The sequence below is a fragment of the Pongo abelii genome, chromosome 6 (assembly GCF_028885655.2).
Source record: "Pongo abelii isolate AG06213 chromosome 6, NHGRI_mPonAbe1-v2.0_pri, whole genome shotgun sequence".
Lineage (NCBI taxonomy): Eukaryota > Metazoa > Chordata > Mammalia > Primates > Hominidae > Pongo > Pongo abelii.
In genome coordinates this window covers 86,036,289-86,058,680 of record NC_071991.2, presented here as the reverse complement: position 1 = coordinate 86,058,680, position 22,392 = coordinate 86,036,289, and the positions used below count along the sequence as shown (strand labels likewise).

Here is a 22,392-nt window from a genome sequence, read left to right as displayed (position 1 = left end):
AAAATCACGAGCATTCTTATACATCAATAACAGACAAACAGAGAGCCAAATCATGAGTGAATGCCCATTCACAATTGCTTCAAAGAGAATAAAATACCTAGGAATCCAACTTACAAGGGACGTGAAGGACCTCTTCAAGGAGAACTACAGACCACTGCTCAAGGAAATAAAAGAGGATACAAACAAATGGAAGAACATTCCATGCTCATGGGTAGGAAGAATCAATATCGTGAAAATGGCCATACTGCCCAAGGTAATTTATAGATTCAATGCCATCCCCATCAAGCTACCAATGACTTTCTTCACAGAATTGGAAAAAAATACTTTAAAGTTCATATGGAACCAAAAAAGAGCCCGCATCACCAAGTCAATCCTAAGCCAAAAGAACAAAGCTGGAGGCATCACGCTACCTGAATTCAAACTATACTACAAGGCTACAGTAACCAAAACAGCATGGTACTGGTACCAAAACAGACATATAGATCAATGGAACAGAACAGAGCCCTCAGAAATAACGCCGCATATCTACAACTATCTGATCTTTGACAAACCTGACAAAAACAAGCAATGGGGAAAGGATTCCCTATTTAATAAATGGTGCTGGGAAAACTGGCTAGCCATATGTAGAAAGCTGAAACTGGATCCCTTCCTTACACCTTATACAAAAATTAATTCAAGATGGATTAAAGACTTAAACGTTAGACCTAAAACCATAAAAACCCTAGAAGAAAACCTAGGCATTACCATTCAGGACATAGGCATGGGGAAGGATTTCATGTCTAAAACACCAAAAGCAATGGCAACAAAAGCCAAAATTGACAAATGGGATCTAATTAAACTCAAGAGCTTCTGCACAGCAAAAGAAACTACCATCAGAGTGAATAGGCAACCTACAAAATGGGAGAAAATTTTCACAACCTGCTCATCTGACAAAGGGCTAATATCCAGAATCTACAATGAACTCCAACAAATTTACAAGAAAAAAACAAACAACCCCATCAACAAGTGGGCAAATGACATGAACAGACACTTCTCAAAAGAAGACATTTATGCAGCCAAAAAACACATGAAAAAATGCTCACCATCACTGGCCATCAGAGAAATGCAAATCAAAACCACAATGAGATACCATCTCACACCAGTTAGAATGGCAGTCATTAAAAAATCAGGAAACAACAGGTGCTGGAGAGGATGTGGAGAAATAGGAACACTTTTACACTGTTGGTGGGACTGTAAACTAGTTCAACCATTGTGGAAGTCAGTGTGGTGATTCCTCAGGGATCTAGAACTAGAAATACCATTTGACCCAGCCATCCCATTACTGGGTATATACCCAAAGGACTATAAATCATGCTGCTATAAAGACACATGCACACGTATGTTTATTGTGGCATTATTCACAATAGCAAAGACTTGGAACCAACCCAAATGTCCAACAACGATAGACTGGATTAAGAAAATGTGGCACATATACACCATGGAATACTATGCAGCCATAAAAAATGATGAGTTCATGTCCTTTGTAGGGACATGGATGAAATTGGAAATCATCATTCTCAGTAAACTATCGCAAGAACAAAAAACCAAACACCGCATATTCTCACTCATAGGTGGGAATTGAACAATGAGAACACATGGACACAGGAAGGGGAACATCACACTCTGGGGACTGTTGTGGGGTGGGGGGGGGGGAGGGATAGCATTGGAAGATATACCTAAAGTATAATAATAATAAATAAATAAATAAAAAGAAAAAAAGAAAAAGAAAAAATAACTTTTATATTTTCTTTGAAATTTAGACTGACCCAGGTTTATGTGCTGGATCTTTTATTATTTATAAATAAGTTACTTTAAAATAACTTTGGTTATAGTAGTTGTGAAATGTGATTCTAATATAATTAATATTTGTTAACTTGAATGCCTAAATGTCTGCAAAACCATTCTGTTATTTTGTGGATAGTTACTAACCCAGCTAATAAGCAAAAATGCACTGATCACTAAGAATGAATAAACTATCGATTTTGCCTAGAGTTTTTAAAATTTCAGGAAAAGCTCTTAACCAGTTTTTAAGTTACTGGTGAGCTTAGATCTATGGTTTGTATCAGATTATCCAATGTTATACTAACTTTGATATAATTATAGCTATAGTTTATTACTATTTTGACCTCAAAGAGAAAGAGGGTTCCTAAGTTTTTTTATTCATGAAGCGATGCAAAATGGCTTTCTTAACCTATGCCTTTTACATCCATTTCTTAATTTTTATAATTAATGTAATATTTTCTTTTTGGTCAGTTCGTTAGAAACATTTTTTTTCTTTTTTTCTTTTTGATGGAGGCTCGCTCACTCTGTCGCCAGGCTGGAGTGCAGTGGCACAATCTCAGCTCACTGCAACCTCTGCCTCCAGGATTCTAGCAATTCTCCTGCCTCAGCCTCCTGAGTAGCTGGGACTACAGGTGCACACCACCATGCCCAGTGAATTTTTGTATTTTTAGAAGAAATGGAATTTCACCATGTTGGCCAGGATGATCTCGATCTCTTGACCTCGTGATCCACCCACCTTGGCCTCCCAAAGTGCTGGGATTACAGGCGTGAGCCACTGCACCTGGCCCCAGAAACATTTTTAATAGTTACAATACTATTAAACTATAATACTGTGGATTACAGCTGGTAGTTAATAGTTGTCAATTCCCCAGGGCTAAAGAATAGAATATTATTATTAATTTATTCTTTAGAAATGAACTCTCGCCCACTTAGAAATGATGCTTCAATCAAAGACTTTATTAAAAATTACTCTTACAATTCTTCATTCTTATTGAAGCTTGCCATTTTTGAAAAAGAAAGTGTCGGATGAAATAACTTATGCTGAAGATACTGCTAATTCAATTGCACTTCTGGGTAAGTTAAGATTTCCTTAAGTTATAGGGATGTAACATATGACAGGTCCTACTGACAAGAGAATATCTATTTTTCCCAAGTTTCACTAAGAGGACTCCTTCTCCATGTCTGGGATCTTCTCTTGTTGGTGAATTAATCACAGTGTGCTTGGTGATAATTCTGGTATTGTATTCTGTTCAGGTTGTTTCATGATACCAACAAAAGTCCATCTTCTAATTACAAGGACAGGCTGATTATGTAGTTTGATGAATTATTATTTAGTTTGATGAAGTGTTTGTTAACTATTTTTGTAAATCAGAAAGTGTACATACCCTTTTTAAGTAATCACAAAAACATTTCAGCTTTGAACTCTAATATTTAATTGCTACAATAATAGAATTATTCATTAAATGATCTAAAATTTCAAATCAAATCATAAAATGATAGCATATTAAGAACTTCAGCATAATGCACATAAAGATGCAGATGCCTATATTTTGTACACAAAAATATGAAAAATATCATAAAAGGGTAGGCATTTATATATGGGTTATCACTTGATTTTCTAGAGAAAGAAAACAATTTCCTAGGAAATAAGATCAGGGAAACACTGGCCCTTTGAGTCAGCTCCTGGGACATGACAGCATGTTCCCAAAACAAATCCTACATTAAATCTGTACTTACTAGTTTAGGTCTTTATTTGTACAGGAGGAATAAAAGATACACAATTGATCCAATGCATTTTTAAAAATATTTACTGAATAGTGATGTTCCCAGCATTATACTCCATATAGAAAGATGTTAAGAGATTCAATTGGAATGAAGAAAAAAAGGATTTTTATTTTTAACATAGACATTAACCCTTTTATATCTCAGTAGGTTTTATAGTTTTTAATTTTAGTTACTTCGGAAAACTACCTAGGTGTTGTGGAGATTAGGTTAAACCTGAGGGGGCAGTTTAAAGAAAAACACCTTAGGAAGCAGGCAGGTTCAGAAATATGGGATTTTTAATTTTGTGAATCCCTATCATCAGTGGAAATTTACAATGAGAAGCCAACCCAAAAGAGGACATGGTAGTATTAATAGATAAAAAGTGCAGTTTTTGTTGGTAACATTTTTTAAAATACCCCTGTTGCCATTATTTTTAAATATTGCTTCCAAGAGTGTTGACAGCCACTTGTATTATAAATACATGGCCCGCTTTTTACCGAGTGTCAACTTGTTCTTTGCTTAGTGACTGGTACCCTGCCTGCAGAACATGTTACTATCTCATATGACAACAGTATGAACTCTTAACTTTAGATGAGCTTCCTTCACTGATTACTGACTGCAAGTACTGCTCTTCCATCTCTTGGTTTTTATAATGGCTGGAAACATTAATTTAAACTAAAATAATTGTATATAAGATGAAATGTTGAACAAAAACTCTTCATGATTTTAGTTAGAACTTCCAGTTTCTACTACGTACTAATAAGTTATATTACATTTTCTTCCAAATGATACATAGATATTTCTGACTCAGAAGCAAGATTCTGGAAATGAATGGGGGAAGAAGTCGGTACTCTGCCCTGGGATTATGAAACAGGAAGCTATGATAAATTATCTAAATTTACAGGAACTAAAACAGTGGAAAAGCAGACGAAAGACCCTAGAATTTCCCATAAGCCTGCATATTTGGATAGTCTTGTTGGAAAAGCTTAGTTGTTGCTGTTGCCTAATATATTTTAAAACCTAAGTAGTGATTTTGCAACTCCAAAAGAACAGTCCAACAAATAAATAAAATTTAGAGTTAGAATAATCTTAAAACTGTCTTTTAAGTGATATCTTTTGCAGAGATTCTCCTGAAGCTAGGGTCAGGCTTTCCTTTGTGCTTCCTCCTTCTGTCCACTTGCCACCCCACTTGCTGACCACCTCCAGAGATGAGCATCTTGCAAGGGCTAATGCAAAAGAGGAATTCCTAATTATTCTTTTACCCTCAGAGAGTCCAACCAGTTCTAGTTTAGTTATAATGTCGGTATTACTGACTACCGCTCTCCTTGGGCATTCAGAGAACCTGGATCATTTCCAGAGTTCCACAGATCATTTTCAGATACCCTTGGGGATCATGTTTATAGGACTTCAACAGAGTAGATGCAATCCAGTTTGAAATACAGGCTGAAGCCAATTTAATTGTAGTTTAGATATGACTGAAAACGAACCTTCCTATTCGCCAACCCCACGCAGACAGCTTGAACATAAAACTATTACCCTTGCATGTGGGGCAGCTGCTTAAAAACTCACTCTCTTCCAGTCTGCCAACAAATTGAAGAGCAAAGTTCACCTGGAACTTCTCTAAGCAAAGAATGCATTAGTAAAGGCAAAAAATTACTGACCCTCTAGTTAGGGAGAAAAATGCTAACCCATATCTTGTCAAAATAATAATAATATCTAACACATGTAGAACTTACAATATGCTAGATGCTTTTCTCAGCCCTTTTCTCATATTAGCTAATTTAATCCTCACAACAATCTTAAATGTGGTAACTATTGTTATACCTGCTTAATAGATGAGAAAAGTAAGACACAAGTTTACATGGGTAGTAAATGGCATAGCCAGGATTTAATCTTAGACAGTCTGGTTCTAGCATTTGTGTTAATAATCATCATTCTTTTCTCCCTAGAAAGGAGAGGCTGAATTGATTGAGGGGCCAAATGTATAAGGATGGATTCAGGGTACTGTTTATATGTATATGTATGTATGTGTGTGAGCATATGTATAAAAATATGTATATAAATTGAACATGATCCAGTTTGAATCTCTGAGAATATTTTTAATAATCATCATATTATTAATATTTTATGCCTAAATTCTACAAATAAGCTTATGACAGTGTTGTTAAATAGCACCTGTTTATCTTTCTGGCAGGTGACTTAATGAAAATACCAAGTTCTGAATTGAGGATACAAATTTGTAAGTGTATTGTTGATTTTTATCATGCAGAACCACCAAAGAAGCATATTCCAGGTGAAGTTTACAATGGTCTTTCAGTGATAACTTGTGTATTTAGAAAACAGAACATTGTCATATCTCTTTGAATTTGACAGACACAGTGGGCTCATAAATGTAACACATTAAAAAGAAAAGTTTTTTTGTAGTCTTGAGCTCTTCGGTCATCTTTTAAAAGTTATATATGTATTTTTCAGTTTTTGATTTGCATATTTTTATTCTGATGCTAAATATGAACAAATTTGTAAAGTGATGCCCAATTTAGTTTATTAATAATTATAAATGTTACTATTATATTATTTAATACCATTGATAAAATTATTTTTTAAACACTTTATAAGTATTTATAATATCTGCCTCCACTCAGTTAAATGTTAAACTACCAATGCCAGGGCCATTCTCCATCCTGTTTGGGAAAATACTTCTATGTGTTATAGCTAAGGGACCTTAATATATAGTGGTAAATGAACCACACTGGATTGGTTGGGACCAAGACAGTGGCACGTGCACTGTGAGGATATAATGTTAAGATGTACTTCTTACCTTCATAGTTGCTGTAATTTCTAATCAATCTAGGAAGGGAGAGAAGATATAAACAATAATTTCTTAAATTATGTGATTCTTAATATAGGTGGAAATGAGTCTGTGGTAGTTCAAAAGAAAGATTATTTAAGACTAAGGAAAAACGGGAACCAGAAGTCAGTTAAAAAAAGGCAATTTAAAAAAAAGAAAAAAGAAAGTCAGGAAAAACAGAAGTAAGTCAAAAAGTAAAACAAAAAAATGGAACAACACCTAAACTAGAGAAATGAATAATGAGATTATTAAAGGTCCAATTTGAACTATTGATGAGATAGATGGGTAGGAGTGTCTTGGTAGATAAAAGATATTGGATACTAAAAGCAACAGGGACCAGAAATACAGGTTTGGAATCCACCCAAATAGAGTTGAAAATTGAAGCCACCAGAATGGTTGAGTTTGCCAAGAGATAAAACATATAAGCAGCAAGGCATCAAGAATGACATGGAGAGTGTCCATATTGAGGTTTGGAAAAAAATGATTAAAAGAAATTGGCAATGAAGGGAGGCTCAAATAGGAGGAAGAAAACCTAAAGACTGCCATGTCTTGTGTGCCAATGAATGAAATATTTGACAAAGGAGGAGGAAGTTGTCTCAGTGTCAACTGCAACTGCAGTTTTCTGTAATTGAAGAGTTAAAAGGCCAAGTTAATGTGACACCTGAAAAGTTGTAGTTAATCTTTGACAGATCTATTGATATAAAGTGGTCAGGGCAGATGCAGGATTAAAGAATCAGAGGATTGTGAGAGTAGAGGCACTGGATTTGAGAGTGAGAGAGTAGTGGCAGTTCATGAATGCAGATATATCTTAAGATCAGATGGTGAAGAAAAAGAAGATGGAGAACAGCTCAGCTAGTGCAAAGTCAGAGAAAGGTTATTTGGGTTTTGTTGTTTTTAGGATAGGAAGAAATCACATTTGTAGGCAGAGGAGCTAGAAGCTGGTAAGAAAGAAATGGGAAGGCAAAATTCTCAAAGAAAGCACAAGAAGATGGAATTAAGAGCACAAGCTTAGAGTTAACCTTGACAAAATACAGATGCCCTTCAAAGAAAGGGAGACAAGTGGTGTAGGACTTAAGACAAAGGAGTATTATGGGGCAAAGACGTGAGGTTGATTTGGTCAGGCTCTGAAAATTAGGAGTCAGTGCTCTCACTATCCCACAGTTGGTTTCAAGTGATGGGTATGGCCAGATATCCGGGACCACAGCTGAAAAGTCCTCAGTATAGCAGTTGAAAGGGACATAGCCCTGGAGACAGGAATTAAGTCCGTGAGCTTTAATAGTGTTATATCCCTCTATTAAAATGTACCTGCAATAGAAAAAGATACAGTAAGTATAAAATACATTTTGGCCCATCCATATGATAGACTATTATGCACATAAAAATCATTATTTTTGAAAACACTTTATAGGATGGGGAAAAGCTTACAATAAAAGTTTTAGTGAGTACAGTAGAATATAAAATTCTGTATACTAGTATGTTGTTAAAATTGTATGCATACATTAAAAATATCACAAGAAATATATGAAAATGTTAATGTTATCTCTAGATGATGAAAATATAGGCAATTTTTACCTTCCTTTTCTTACTTTTTAAATGCTTTTTATAATTCATGAGGTGAGTAGCTAGAGCATATCATAGAAAGCTCATCACAGCATTGGACAGGGCCTTGTCCACAGCCAGAGATCATAGTTACAAAGATAAGACAAACTGACAGATACCTCAGAACTAGGGCAAAGTTAAGGAATCTAGTTGGACTCAAAAATCAAAAAGTCGGGGAGTTAGATAAGTGAGATCACTGAGAAAAAATAAAGCCTCATCTCAGTAAATGAGGACCCTTTGGTGTTTATTTAATCCCTCTAGTTGAATGTAGTTAGGCAGGCACCTGTATACCTGCATCAAAAGGAGAGTTAGTATTTCTCACAGGTGCTAAGACAGAATTTTTATAAGACGTGTCACCAAGAATCAAACTTCCCTCAAATACCATTAAATTGTTTCACAATTATCAGAGTAGCATTACATTTTCTCACCTCTTATTTTATTGCTGACACTACGTAATTATTGTCCCTTGAAAGTACTGAAGTAATGCGTTGGACCTGAACAGTGAAACTGACTAGTGAAAACATTCAGTATTTGTAATCAAATCATTTTCCATTATAGAAAGTCATATCTACTGACAAGAAATATTGCTTTTTTTTTTTTAAATTTAGGATGTTTCCAAAATTCATGGTCCCATTTTAAATACTACACCAAGGATCAGCAAACTCTGGGTCCCAAGTCAAACTAGGCCTACTGAAAACAAAATTGTGTTAGAACACAGCCATGCCCACTTATATTTGTACTGTTTATTACTGCTTTCTTGCTACAATGTGCTGTAGAGTTGAGTAGTTGACAAGAAACCTTATAACCTGCAAAGCTTAAAATACTATCTGGCCCTTTACAGAAAAAATGTGGCCCATCCCTATGCTGCACAATTCTTAAATTCCATACACTTTTTAAAAGTTTTTCTTGCTTTTGCTTAATAATAAATTACTCATTCTTTTGTCTTAATGATCATTCTGTGAGATAACTGTATGTATTTATTAACGAATTGTTGTTAGGTTACCAGCAAGCGAGTTCATCATACAAGATTCAAATGGCTGAAGTTGGAGGATTAGCAAAAACAATGGTCCAGTCAATGACCTTGCTTGAAAATCAACTTGTTGAGAAGCTTTGGGTACTTAAAGTTCTGCAGCATCTCTCAACTTCTGGTTTGTATATTATTAAGTTTAAACACTTCATTGTCAACTACTTTTGTTTCTGTCTAAAAGTGTCAATATTGTAAAGCACAAATAATTTTTAAAATTTATTTTCAGAAGTTAATTGTACTATAATGATGAAAGCACAAGCAGCCAGTGGAATCTGTACTCACCTCAATGACCCAGATCCCTCTGGACAGCTTTTATTTCGTTCATCAGAAATACTTTGGAACTTGCTGGAAAAATCTTCCAAAGAAGAAGTCATACAACAGCTTAGTAACTTGGAATGTTTGCTGTAAGTGTATGTGGTTAGATAGGAATGTTCTTTTAATCTTAAAATGACAGCCAGTGACATAACTAACATCTTTGTTTGAATCTGTGTTCAATTACATTTTAGATTCATGTAATGGCTATGTTTCAGGACATCTTTTTTGTTCCATGGTATAAATGAATCTGCAGAATAATAAGCCACACTTTTCTATGTGGAAGGCTCTTGAAGTGGCTTCTTAACACTAAAATATAACTTGGAATATACATAAAGTAAAATTAGACTTTAGAAGAACTATTTCATTTATTTATCCAGTGAATCTATTATTGAGTGCTTACTATCTCCCAGATATTGCAGTAAGCATTAACAACAAAATTTGAGTAAGCCTTCAAGTTGCTTCTTCACTTATTCAACAAATAATTGTCTGCTCTATGCCAGCTTCAGTAATAAGCCATAGAAATACCACTGAAAACAATACAGATATTGTCTCTGCTTTCGTGGAATTTACATTGTGCTAGGAGGGATGGACAAGTAAATAGACAACTAAAAGAGAACATACTAAATGTTATGAAACAGATTATTGTAAGATGCTACATGTTCTTCAGAAGATCAGTCAGCACATTTTTGTTTGCAAGTGACTAAAAACCCAACTGACCAAAGCAATATAGAAAATTTATGGCTTATTTAACTACAAAGTCAAGGATAAAACTGGTTTCATGTGCAGCTTTATTCAGGGATCAGCAGATATTAGGACTTCGTCCCTCCTCTCTCTACATTGTCTTCCATGGTGCTGGCTTCACACACAAGCCTATGTAGTAAGACCTAAGAAGTCTAGGATCACATCATTTCAACCTCAAATCAAGCAGAAGAGAAACCTTGCTATCCTGAAGGCTCAGAGAAAAGTCTTTGCATTGAGTCCAATTTGGCCCCGAATGGTCTAATATTGGTCAAAAGCCCGTTCCACAGTGATTTATTAGTGCCAAAAGAAAAAATGCTCTGACTGGCGAAAAGGCAGCTGAAGGCAGCCTCACAGGAGCAAAAGTCAGGAAGGAGTAAATGCCTAAATAAAAATAAGAAAGCTGTTCTTATAAAAAGGGCAAGTAGGTCCCAGGAGGCAAAGCAACAAATATCTACTATTAATACAAGGGAACCTAACTCAGAGTTGGAGAATTAATAACTGCTTCCTAATGAACTCAAGTCTAGTAACTGAATGACAAACCGGACTTGGTAACAGAAAAGTTTTGCATGTGGAGAGCATCCTAGACAGGGAAAACAAGTGAAAATATAATTAGCAAAATCAGAAAACTAAAATTCAGTATGATGAGAGCAGAAGGAACAGGCTACAATGGTGAGAGATGAGGCTAACAATGGTATCAGGGACCATAACATGAAAGGTCTAATAAGCCTTGTTAAGGAGGTAGGACTTAATCCTAAGAACAAAGAAGTCTTTAAGTGGTTTTACAAAGGAAAATGACATGATTGAATGTGTTATAGAGCTGCCACTTTGACCACCATGTGTAATAGACTGGTTTAATGGATTCTTATCTGGTACATAGGGGATTAGAGGCAGATTTGGAAGTGTAAAAAATATTAGAAATATGTTCAAATGAATAGTATAATATAAAAAGGGAGATTTTGTTGATAGACATTCAGGTAGCATTTCCATAAAAGTATGTGTTTTAGTTTGAGCTGCTATAATAAAGTACCATAAACTGGGTGGTTTATAAACAACAGAAAGTTATTTTTCATAGTATGGGAGGCTAGAATTCTGAGATCAGGGTGCCAGTGTGGTTGGGTTCTGATGAGGGTGCTCTTCTGGGTTGCATACTGCTGATATCTTGTATTCTTCCATGGAGGAAAGAGAGCAAGACAGCTCTCTGGAGTCCCTTTTATAAGGGCACTAATTCCATTCACGAGGGCTCATTACCTCCCTAAGGCCTCACTCCTGAAACCATCACATTGGGGGTTAGGATTTAAATATATGAATTTTGGAGGGACGCAAACATTTAGTGCATAACAATATAGTTTTTAAAATATGATTTTACTTTCTAGGGCTTTGAAGGAAGTATTTAAAAATCTGTTTATGAGAGGTTTCAGTCATTATGACCGTCAGCTTAGAAATGACATATTAGTGATCACTACAATTATAGCTCAAAATCCTGAAGCACCAATGATTGTAAGTATGAATCAAATTGCATTAATTTTAATTGTGGAAGTGGTGGGCGTGGGTGAAAGAAGTCCTATATTATGTTGGAATATTTGTGTATTTTGTTGTAATGCTAAGTTATGCTGTAATATCATGATGGTCACCAGTGTGCTTATCACTCTGCCAATTCTTCTTTGGAATCCTCTGGAAATTTGGAATCTTCCTCATATTGTGTGATTTATACACATGTTTACCACTTATGATGCTTTTCTTTCCTTCCTGATGATTTGAGTTTCCATCTGGCATCATTTCTCTTTCACTGGAAGAACTTTGTTTACAATTTCTTGTGGTGCAAATCTACTGGCTGCTGGCAACAAATTATCTTAGTTTTCTTTTATCTGAAAATATATTTAATTCATCTTAATTCTTAAAATCTATGCTCATTGAATATAGAACTCTAGCCTGAAAAATGTTTTTGTTTAGCATCAAAAATAAAGTTCTACTGTCTTCTGGAGTCTGTTGTTTCTGATGAGAAATATTCAGTGTGAGGTTCCATGGTGTAATGGTGAGCACCCTGGACTCTGATGAGAAGTATCTATTATTTCAAATCATTATCCCCCTATGTATAATATATCATCTTTGTCTCTCACTGTTTTCAAGATTTTCACTCTATCTTTGGTTTCTAGCAGTTTCGAAATGATGTGCTAAGGTGAAATCTCCTTTGTATTTGTTCTGCTTAGGTTTCATAGAGCTTCTTGGATATATAAATTTAAGTCTTTGAGAAGGTTTGGAGAACTCTTGGCCATTATTTCTTCAAATATTTTTCCAGCCCCATTCTCTCTCCCCACTTCTTCAGAGACTCTGATTACTTTTATGTTTGACTTTTTGATATTGTCCCACAGGTTTCTGAGGCTCTGCTCACTTTTTTCAATCATTTTTCTCTCTATTCTTCAGGTTGGATAATTTGTATTAGTCTATATATTTAAATTCATTGACTTTTTTATTTCTGTCATCTCCATTCTGCTGTTAATCTCATCCAGTGCATTTTTACTTCAGATATATTTTTCAGTTTTAGAATTTATTTTTATTCCTTTTTGTAATGTCTCTCCGGAGAGTTCTTATCTTTCTATTCATTATGAGCATCTTTACTGTAGATTCTGGTATACTCCTCTGAAGAGTTTTTAATAACTACATATTTAACTTTGCTGTTCTCATCCCTTTTTGAGGTATGGCAGCCCAAATCTCAATTCAGTTCTTGCCTGGGATGCTTGAGTATTCTCTGCACTTGTGTGGTTCAGATATCAGCCAGATATTTGGGAAGAGTTTGTACACAGAATTTAGCATTCTCTCTCTCTGGCTCTCTCCTCTATGGGATTTCTCCCTTCACTTTCCAGTGGCTGTGGTTGCCTCTGTCCTCTGGTTCTTCAGGCCACTAAGATCACAGGGTTACTCTGAGTTTTAGCATTCCCACGAGGTATAGAATACGGCCTGCTCTCGGGCCAAAAGCCTTTTTTTTTTTTTTTTTTTTTTTTTGAGACAGAATCTCGCTCTGTCGCCCAGGCTGGAGTGCAGTGGCTCGATCTCGGCTCACTGCAAGCTCCGCCTCCCGGATTTGCGCCATTCTCCTGCCTCAGTCTCCCGAGTAGCTGGGACTACAGGCACCTGCCACCACACCTGGCTAATTTTTTTGTATTTTTAGTAGAGACAGTGTTTCACTATGTTAGCCAGGATGGTCTCGATCTCCTGACCTCATGATCTGCCCGCCTTGGCCTCCCAAAGTGCTGGGATTACAGGCGTGAGCCACTGCGCCCGGCCCTAAAAGCCTTTTTTAAAATGGGAAACTCGTGTAGTGCCATCCCCTTCTACAAAATTCTGACATCCTTCCAGTGTCTGCTTACTCTTGGTCACAAGACAGTTTTATTTGTCACCAGCAGGAGAATTTCTCTCGGAGCTACTACTCATCTGTACCAGAAGCTGAGCCTTCACATATTTTATAATTAAAAATCATTGAATTATTGAAATTATTTAATAGAGATCCTTGGCAACAATATTCACAAGTCAGGCACATACGTTCTAGTTGTGCTACAAAGAACTGGCTGTGAAGACCTCAGCCCACTAACCGTGGATGTCAAGTAGTCCCAAGAGTCATGGAATTCATGCTGTGCAAATAGGGAAACAGTCCTACATAGTATCCTAGTTAAAGCTGCAACTTATAGGTAGACCTTTGTTTCTCTAGAAGCCCCTGGTCAGGTAGTAATTTCTCATTAGTGTCCTTGCAAACATTCAGATGAATTTCACGAATGTGAGTCAAAGGAAATAATATCTTCAGCATCTAAAGACACCATATAGATCCTAAAGTAATGGGGCTATAAAACTACAAGCTCGTAGGCCCAGGGTTTGCCCCTGTAAACTCTCCCTAATGTGCAAAGTCCAACTAGGATATCTCTGTCAGGAATGCTGATATACTAAAATGTTTACAACTCTAGTGATTCTTCAGGGCTTTTCATGCTAAGTAGGAACTACTTTATTATCTCTTGACCAAACATTTGACATAACAAGAATGGTTGGGGTAGAAGTGGAAGTGTTTAAGAAGAAAAGCTGTTGAGAATAACTGGATTTTCCTCCCTTACTGTGTCATTTGAAGTATAGATAATGAATTATAGAAGTAACTATAAAGACATAATATACTTTGGATCCTTAACAATTTTAAACAGACTATTCATAGAATAATATAAAATATTTCTTAAAACCTACAGAAGTAAGTTTAAAATTAAATAAATCTGGCTTATTTAATTTTAAATAAGCTTATCTGGCTATATGTTTTTATTTTTTGCCTCACTCTTTATTACTATTCATGCTTTATGAATTCAAATGAATGACAGTAGGAGAATTTGATAAATGTACATAAGTAGTAAATATGAGCATCTGCATCATAACTTTCATCTTATTCATTCATCTTTCTGCTTATTTTATGTATTTATATTAGGAATGTGGCTTTACCAAGGATTTGATACTGTTTGCCACCTTTAATGAAGGTAAAAAACATAAAACTTTGAACTTCTTATAATTATCTTGATGAGTCTTGTACAACATTTAAGCTTTCATTTTACTTTTTTTCCCTCACAGTTAAAAGTCAAAATCTTTTGGTAAAAGGACTTAAGCTTTCTAATTCCTATGAAGATTTTGAGTTGAAGAAATTACTATTCAATGTAATTGTGATCTTATGTAAAGATTTACCTACCGTACAGGTAAACAGTGATCAAGGCAAGAAAATCAATAAAAATTGTCTTACTTTGTAGTATACCTATTTTAAAGTCCTGACTGTAAATATTTTATCAGTTCATATATTTACCACAGAAAGTTGTAAAATCTTACTGGCCTGAATTTTAGCTTTTAAAATTTTTCTTTGCTTATCTGTTAGTAAACAGTGAAGTACTTAAATTTAAACCACATAAACCAAAGAAAAATAGTAGAACCTAAGAGATTTAATAATACAGTTAAATCTCTTGAATTAGACAGCATAAAATGAAAGAAGCTTCACATAGGCCCATTCCAACCTAATAATCTGTCTCTGACCATAGTAACAAGGACTGATTTAATGATGGAGAAAATTATTAACCTCTGTGATGCCAATCTCAAACTCTTATGAACCTGCTGTTTCATCACACAAACCTAATGTTTTTAATCACTTTTACTGTCTATGAATTTATCTTAATACTTTGTTTCCTGCATAACAGCGTGATGTCATTTGAAGAACATTGGAACTGAATTTCACTTCCGGCTTATCACCTACTAGCTATGTAGCCTTAGAAAAGTTACCTCATCTATCTGTCGTTCATTTCCTCCTCCTGTAAAGGAAAGATTATAATGCTTCAGCCCTGCTCACAGGTCTATCGTGAAGTTGCGATGAAGGCTTTTTGAACAATAAAGTGATAGTAAATGTATTATTAACAATTCTGTTTAGTTAGTTACTGCATTAAGTGAAATTTCCATTTAGTCTAAAACGCTACAAAGCTCCAAGGATTACCATGAAAAAGAAGTAGGAATTCAGTCTATCAACTTCACTACCAATAATAGAAAGATGGGATAGTCTAGCAGTAAAGGCTTTAGTCAGACAGAATCTCAGTGCTACCGCTTTCTAGCTATGTGGCATTGAATGGGTTGTTTGATTTCTCTAAATCCCAGGTAGCTCAACTTCAACATGGGGATAACACCTACCTCGAGATTATTATGAGGATTTAACTAGCTGAGCATTTTCTTAGTAATGCAACTTTAAGGAATATATATATTTTCAAATGCTCAGGAAAAGAAAAATTGTCTTTATAATTATAACTTTATTATTTCTGACAAAAAAATACATACTGTGTAGAACCTAAATGTATTTTCCAAAATGCAAATGGAAAATCATTTGGAAAATTATTCCATAAAGTATGGTTTATTATTCCAATAGAGTATTATATAAATATTAAAATTAGACCTATAAAGATAATAAAATTTACAATACAGTTTGTAAGTCAATTCTAATTGATTGAACAACATTTTATAGGCAACAGAGCCAAGTAGCACAGATTATGGTGAGGAGCTTCTTAAAACACTTTGTGAGCAGTGAAATCAACAATTTTTATGTGTCACATAATTTGTGGTCCGGTAATATTACTAGTAATAATAATGAATATGTACACTATCATTTGCAATACACAGGGGTTTTTTTTGAAACATTATATACTTAATTCTAGCAATAATGTTAGAACTAGTAGTTATTCCTGTTTTCTCAACTCTAAATCTTGCATTCTTTTCACGTGGAGTAGTAGGGAATTAGAAAAATTAATTGTTTTTGTTAAAATCTTTATAGAATAATGCCAAGTTAAAAGAAAATTAAATATAGCATATGGTGTTTTATTCTCATGTGAATCATAAGTATGCATCCATCAGAATCAGCTATATTAATTCTGTTGTCATAATAGCTATGCATTTTAATCTCATTTTTATTAAAATTATGGGTTCAATAAAATTTTAAAATACTAGGCATGTAATGAAACATGGCTTGTGACCTAACTGACATTTATTTGGTAGAATGTTTATGTAAGTTCTGTTACATGTGGTTAAATATTCACTGTAGTCATTACCTCAGACAAAATTATTTTTTATGGTACACATCTGAGTCTGTGAGATATTTCCTTTTTAAAAAAGAGAGTGAGGAAAGAAATGTCAGCACTTGCCCCAAAATATTCTACTCCTATGGTTTTATTATAAGCAGGAACTACATTACATATATGAGCAGCAAAAACACAAAATTAATACATATTTTATATTATTGTCAGAGAGTACATACGTCAGAAAAGAGGATTATAACTGTTATTTAATTTTTGGTGGTTTTTTTGGTACCTATCATAGATTGGGGTTATTTTATAAAGGAATTATTTTGAAATAATCCTCAATAAAACATCAAAATGTAAATTTTTTATTTAATTGCCTTAAAGTATTTTTAGCTATGTTTCTAACAAAGTATCCTTTGTTCTTTCTCACAGCTATTAATTGATGGCCAAGTTATTTTGGCTTTGTTTACCTATGTTAAGAAGCCAGAGAAACAAAAAATAATTGACTGGTCTGCAGCACAGTATGAAGAATTACAACTGCATGCAATTGCCACTTTGTCATCAGTGGCTCCTTTATTAATAGAAGAATACATGTCATGCCAGGGAAATGCTCGAGTCCTTGCATTTCTAGAATGGTGTGAGAGTGAAGGTGAGTGGCCCTTCAAGATTCTTGTCAAAATTCTAATCATATTTCAACTGAATGCTCAATATATGCATAGAGATAACAATGAAGTTAATTAAAGCTATGAGAAGTAAAAACATATAGACCTATCTTCTTAATGTATTTATATGTTGTTTTAAGAAAAACACAGATTTTAAAGTCAGACATTAGTAAATGTCATAGTTGATGCACACCTAAAGAAATCATACATGTAATTTAAATTTTTGTATTATTAGACCTATCTAAAAATTATATTTGGGAAGAAAATAAATGCTGGCGATATTTTATTTGCTTTGTTTGTTTGTTGAGACAGGGTCTCACCCTGTCACCCAGGCTACAGTGCAATGGCATGCTCATGGCTCACTGCAGCCTCAACCTCCTGGGCTCTAGCGATCCTCCCACCCCAGCCTTCCCAGTAGCTGGGACTACAAGTGCATGCCACCACACGAAGCTAATTTTTGTATTTTATATAGACAGGGTTTTGCCATGTTGCTCAGGCTGGTCTCAAACTCCTGGGCTCAAGCCATCTGCCTACTTCGGCCTCTCACAGTGTTGCGATTACAGGCGTGAGCCTGAAATGAATTACAATATTGCCCAGTCTGGCAGTATTATAATGCATTCATTCAACAAATATTTATGACTGCCTACTGAGTACAAGATACTGTCTTAACTACTGAAAATACAGTTAGGCTTAAAATAAATATCCTTTTCTCTATGGAGCTTAAAATCTAGATCTCTAGCCAGAAATAATGACTCCAGTGTGGTCTACCAAATTAGTAGAGCCCCAATTTGTTTGTATTTTGTTTTAGTTCTTAGAAAGGAAATAAGAAATACATTCGTTTTTTAAAAAGTTTTATAAGGAAGATATTGCATCTTTTCTGGTAGAAATTTTGCTCTGGCAATAATTTTGTATGATGCATTTTCATTAGATCAAGAATATCACCCATTTATTCATGAAGGAGGAAAAACTGACAGGCTTTTTATTCTCTAGTTTCTAATATGCTGAGCTACTAAATTTAGTCTTATAAAATTATTTTCCACTGAATAAAGCAATTCTTCAGTCTATCCTTTATATCATTTATGTTTGTAGAAGACTTTAAGGCAAAAGGGGAAATGCTGGCTAATAAGAGAAAGACTGATAGCTAATAGTTATTCAAAACCTACTATCTGGTGAGCCTTAAACACCTTCCAAGTATTAAGTCATTTAGTCCTCTCAACAAACCTAGGAGGTATAGGTACTCTTATTATCCCTGTGTATCAGATGGGTAGAACTCAATCTAAGAAGCTAAATAATTATTCCTGGCCACAAGTGGCAGAGCAAAAATTTAATCCAGGTTCTATAATAGAACCCACAATTTTAACCAACATGCAATACTCAGAACAGTATTTTCAACTTTTTTTTTTTTAGCTAGAAACATAAAGCTACTTCTAAAATAAGCTTTTAAAGAAAGCATAGCATAAAGAAGGGAGGATTTGCCTTGCTATTTATCAAGACCTATGATAAAGCTATAGTAATTAAAATTATGTGGTACTGGGTCATGGAGAGACCAATGGCATGGAATATATGGAAGGTTGGCTTTATGAGAGATGATACTGCCAATCAGTGAGGGAAGGGTGGTGTTGGGGCAGTTGGTCCTCCATGTGAAAAAATAAAAATTAGACCTCTTCACTTTGTTTTTTCTAAAAATCAATTGCAAAAGTAATAAATTAAAGATGTAAATATGAAAAATCATACAGTGAAACTCTTAGAAGAAAACATGGGAAAATATCTTTTTGCTAGATATCAGGGTAGGAAAGGTTTCTTTAAAAAGACTCATGAGTTAAAGGTATAAGAAAAGATTGATGCATTTAACTACTGTAAAACGTACAAATGTCTGTTTGACAAAATCTAAGTGAAATACTAATTTACAAGTTGAGAGATGACATTTACTACCCCGTGACTGATAATAGATTAGAATCCAGGTTCATAAAGAACTCCTATATATCAACAAGAAAACAACTCAGTAGAGAAGTATACAAGGACTAGGGACTGCCATGTCACAGAGAAAACCCCAAATTTTCAAAAAACATTTAAAAACTCTAAATCTCATTGGCAATCAGATAAATGCAAATTAACAGCAATAAACTACCATTTCACATTTAACAGATTTCGTGGGGGAAAATCAAGGCCAGGTGCAGTAGCTCACACCTGTAATCCCAACACTTTCAAGGCAGGAGGATCACTTGAGGCCAGAAGTTCAAGATCAGCCTGGGCAACATGGTGAGACCCCATCTCTTAAAAAAAAAAAATTAGCTGGTCATAGTGGCACACACCTGTAGTCCTAGCTTCTTGGGAGGCTGAGATGGGAGTATCACTTGAGCCCAAGAGACTAAGGCTTCAGTGAGCTGTGATCATACTACTGCACTCTAGCCTGGGCAACAGAGCAAGACCCTGTCTCTTAAAAAAGAAAAATTAACTCATCTTATACATCGTATCTGTATAAACACCTTGGAAAACAATTTAGCACCTTTAGTAAAATTCAATGTGGATGTATCCTATATTATTCTGGTCACATGGAAAAACACTTCTCAATGGATATAAGAGGACATGAACCAGAATGTTTATTGTAACAGTTTATACTAGTGAATGGATAAACTATATTTCATTTATAAAAATGAATGCTGAAACCAATTAAAATTAATAATCTAGATCTACTTGTGACAATGTGAATAATTTTTAAAATAAACATGTTGAGTAACAGAAGCAAATTGCAAAAGATACATATAATATGATACATTTGAGTAAAATTCTAAAACACATACTTCTATTCTGAGAATAGTAAGAGAGAAAAGGGATAATATTTTATTTCTCTAAAAAAAAACTAAAGCAAATATGACAAAATTTTAACATTTGTTTAAACTTTTGATAGATGTATAAGATATCTGATATATTGGCTTTGTTTATTTGAAATGTTTTTGTTTTAAATTATCACTTTTTCTCCACAGATCCGTTTTTCAGTCATGGTAACAGTTTTCATGGTACAGGTGGCCGAGGCAACAAGTTTGCCCAGATGCGTTACAGTTTAAGACTCCTGAGAGCCATGGTCTACCTTGAAGATGAGACTGTAAACAAAGATCTTTGTGAAAAGGGAACAATTCAGCAAATGATAGGTAAAATATAACATGGTGGTTTACTGATGAAAGAGGAATATTTTTAATAGTAGTAGTTTTGTTTGAAATGTTTTTCCAAAATTTATTTTGTCCTTATGACTGAGAAACTCCTGAATATTTTCTTGATTTTTGTTTCATATTGTTACTATAAATTAGTGTGTCTTCTTATTGAAATATCATACTTACTAACCCTTTAAGCATTTATTTCTTCAACTCAGATATCATTTCATTAGGATTATCTTTATCTTTTTTTAAAATGGGCTATTGTTATGTTTTATTCTTTTAGTAATAAAGGTCACCACTTTTGACCAAGGCTTTTGGAGCTATTTTAAAACAGGATAACATGGCATGTTCCAATGCATGTGTCAAAACAGAACGTTGGTACATTGGTATTTACAGAAATGTACAGAGGAGTTTCTTTTCTGATACGAAATATCAGAATATCCTTGACTTTTAACTTACAGTTGACTATGCTAGATGAGAAAATGGAAACTATGTATATCATAGAAAGATAGCATGTGTTACCCTATACGTCATCAATTAAACACTTAATGAGTGTCTCCTAAAATAAGTACACATAAACTTAGTGTAAAATTCAGAACCCCTAAACAAAAGCTGCTTTGCCTTTTTTTATTTAAGAAATAAATAGTTCTCTAGATCATACCTTTCCTTGACTTTGAAAAGAGCTATTTCAGTCATTCATATTCAGTGATTGCTTCACTAATCAATTATATAATCTGCTAGATGTCAATTAATTATAAATGCCTACTCAAAAAATCTTCTACTTGTTAAATTAAGGTGGTTACTCTTCCATCATTAGTGGAGTGGAGTGGTGCTCTCCAATAATAATAATATAGGAAATAGCAGGAAATCAAAGTATATTGAAAAGAAGCTAGGTGAAAACATTTACCTTTTTGCCCAGTTTGTTTGGGATGAACAAACCTGAAAGTACATTTTATCATTCCTGTGCACATTCTGTTGCACAAAACTCAGTCTAACTAGAGGAAATCCAGGAAATGTAATCTTTCATATGTCTAGGAAGAATTCTTAATCCTGCCTGCACTAGGGAATAGGGTAGGGAAAAGGGAAAACAAATAGCAATGGTTTTTTTCTCCTTAGAACCTTTTCCCTTTAACTGGAAAGAAGCTGATCTTTATGTTAAGTTCTTAGAGGCAGGGACCTTGTCTTATTGAGTCTAACATGGCTGTGTAGTAGTAACGTGCTCAATAAGTAGTAACTAGATTTTAAATGTAAATGTTTATACACTTCCTGGGTACAGTGTACACTGCTTGGTGACAGGTGCACCAGAATCTCAGAAACCACCAGTAAAGAACTTATCCATGTAACCAAAAACCACCTATTCCCCAAAAACTATTGAAATAAAATATAAATGTTTATATACTTCCTGTGTAGACACTGGGGTTACAAACATGTATAGAGCAGGACACGGAGGACCTTTTCTTTAATGAGAAAATAGAAACTACATATATCATAGAAAGATAGCATGTGTTAGCCTACACATCATCCATTAGACACTTAATGAGTAGTACAGAGTAAATGTTACGGAAACTAAGAGGCTTGGGTAGGTTTTCAAGGCTAGGATGTCTTAGGATTCCGTGAGGTAAAGGTAGTTTAGAGGTGGAAAAGAAGAGAAGGCCTTCAAGCAAGGGAATACCATGAACAGAGAGACATGGTCCTGAAATATGAATGGTAATGTGTTCAGAACTAGTTTAAGAGGAGCCAAAGTTTTATGAAGATAAATAACACAAGATAGGTTAATTGTATAGTTAGAGGCCAAGATGGAATGAGTTTTGAGTGATTGACAGTAGTTCGAACTTCATCCTCTTAAGGCATGGAGAGTCTCAAAGGGTTTTGATTAGTGAGATTATATGTACAATGTTAT

General features: G+C 34.6%; 1 protein-coding gene across 10 annotated transcripts in view; it reads left to right on the top strand.

The window, feature by feature from the left end:
* Positions 1-22,392, top strand: part of CFAP69 (cilia and flagella associated protein 69) — a 70,994-nt gene that overhangs the window by 23,287 nt on the left and 25,315 nt on the right. For 9 of the 10 annotated variants that reach the window (XM_054559537.2, XM_002818266.6, XM_054559533.2 and 6 more), the window contains 9 exons: positions 2,819-2,895; positions 5,780-5,878; positions 9,031-9,180; positions 9,286-9,463; positions 11,489-11,612; positions 14,569-14,617; positions 14,709-14,830; positions 17,111-17,327; positions 20,325-20,489. In XM_054559537.2, the coding sequence (XP_054415512.1) occupies positions 2,819-2,895; positions 5,780-5,878; positions 9,031-9,180; positions 9,286-9,463; positions 11,489-11,612; positions 14,569-14,617; positions 14,709-14,830; positions 17,111-17,327; positions 20,325-20,489 (1,181 nt within the window). The remainder of the gene's footprint in view (positions 1-2,818; positions 2,896-5,779; positions 5,879-9,030; positions 9,181-9,285; positions 9,464-11,488; positions 11,613-14,568; positions 14,618-14,708; positions 14,831-17,110; positions 17,328-20,324; positions 20,490-22,392) is intronic. The other variant, XM_003777098.5, reaches the window with a different exon arrangement.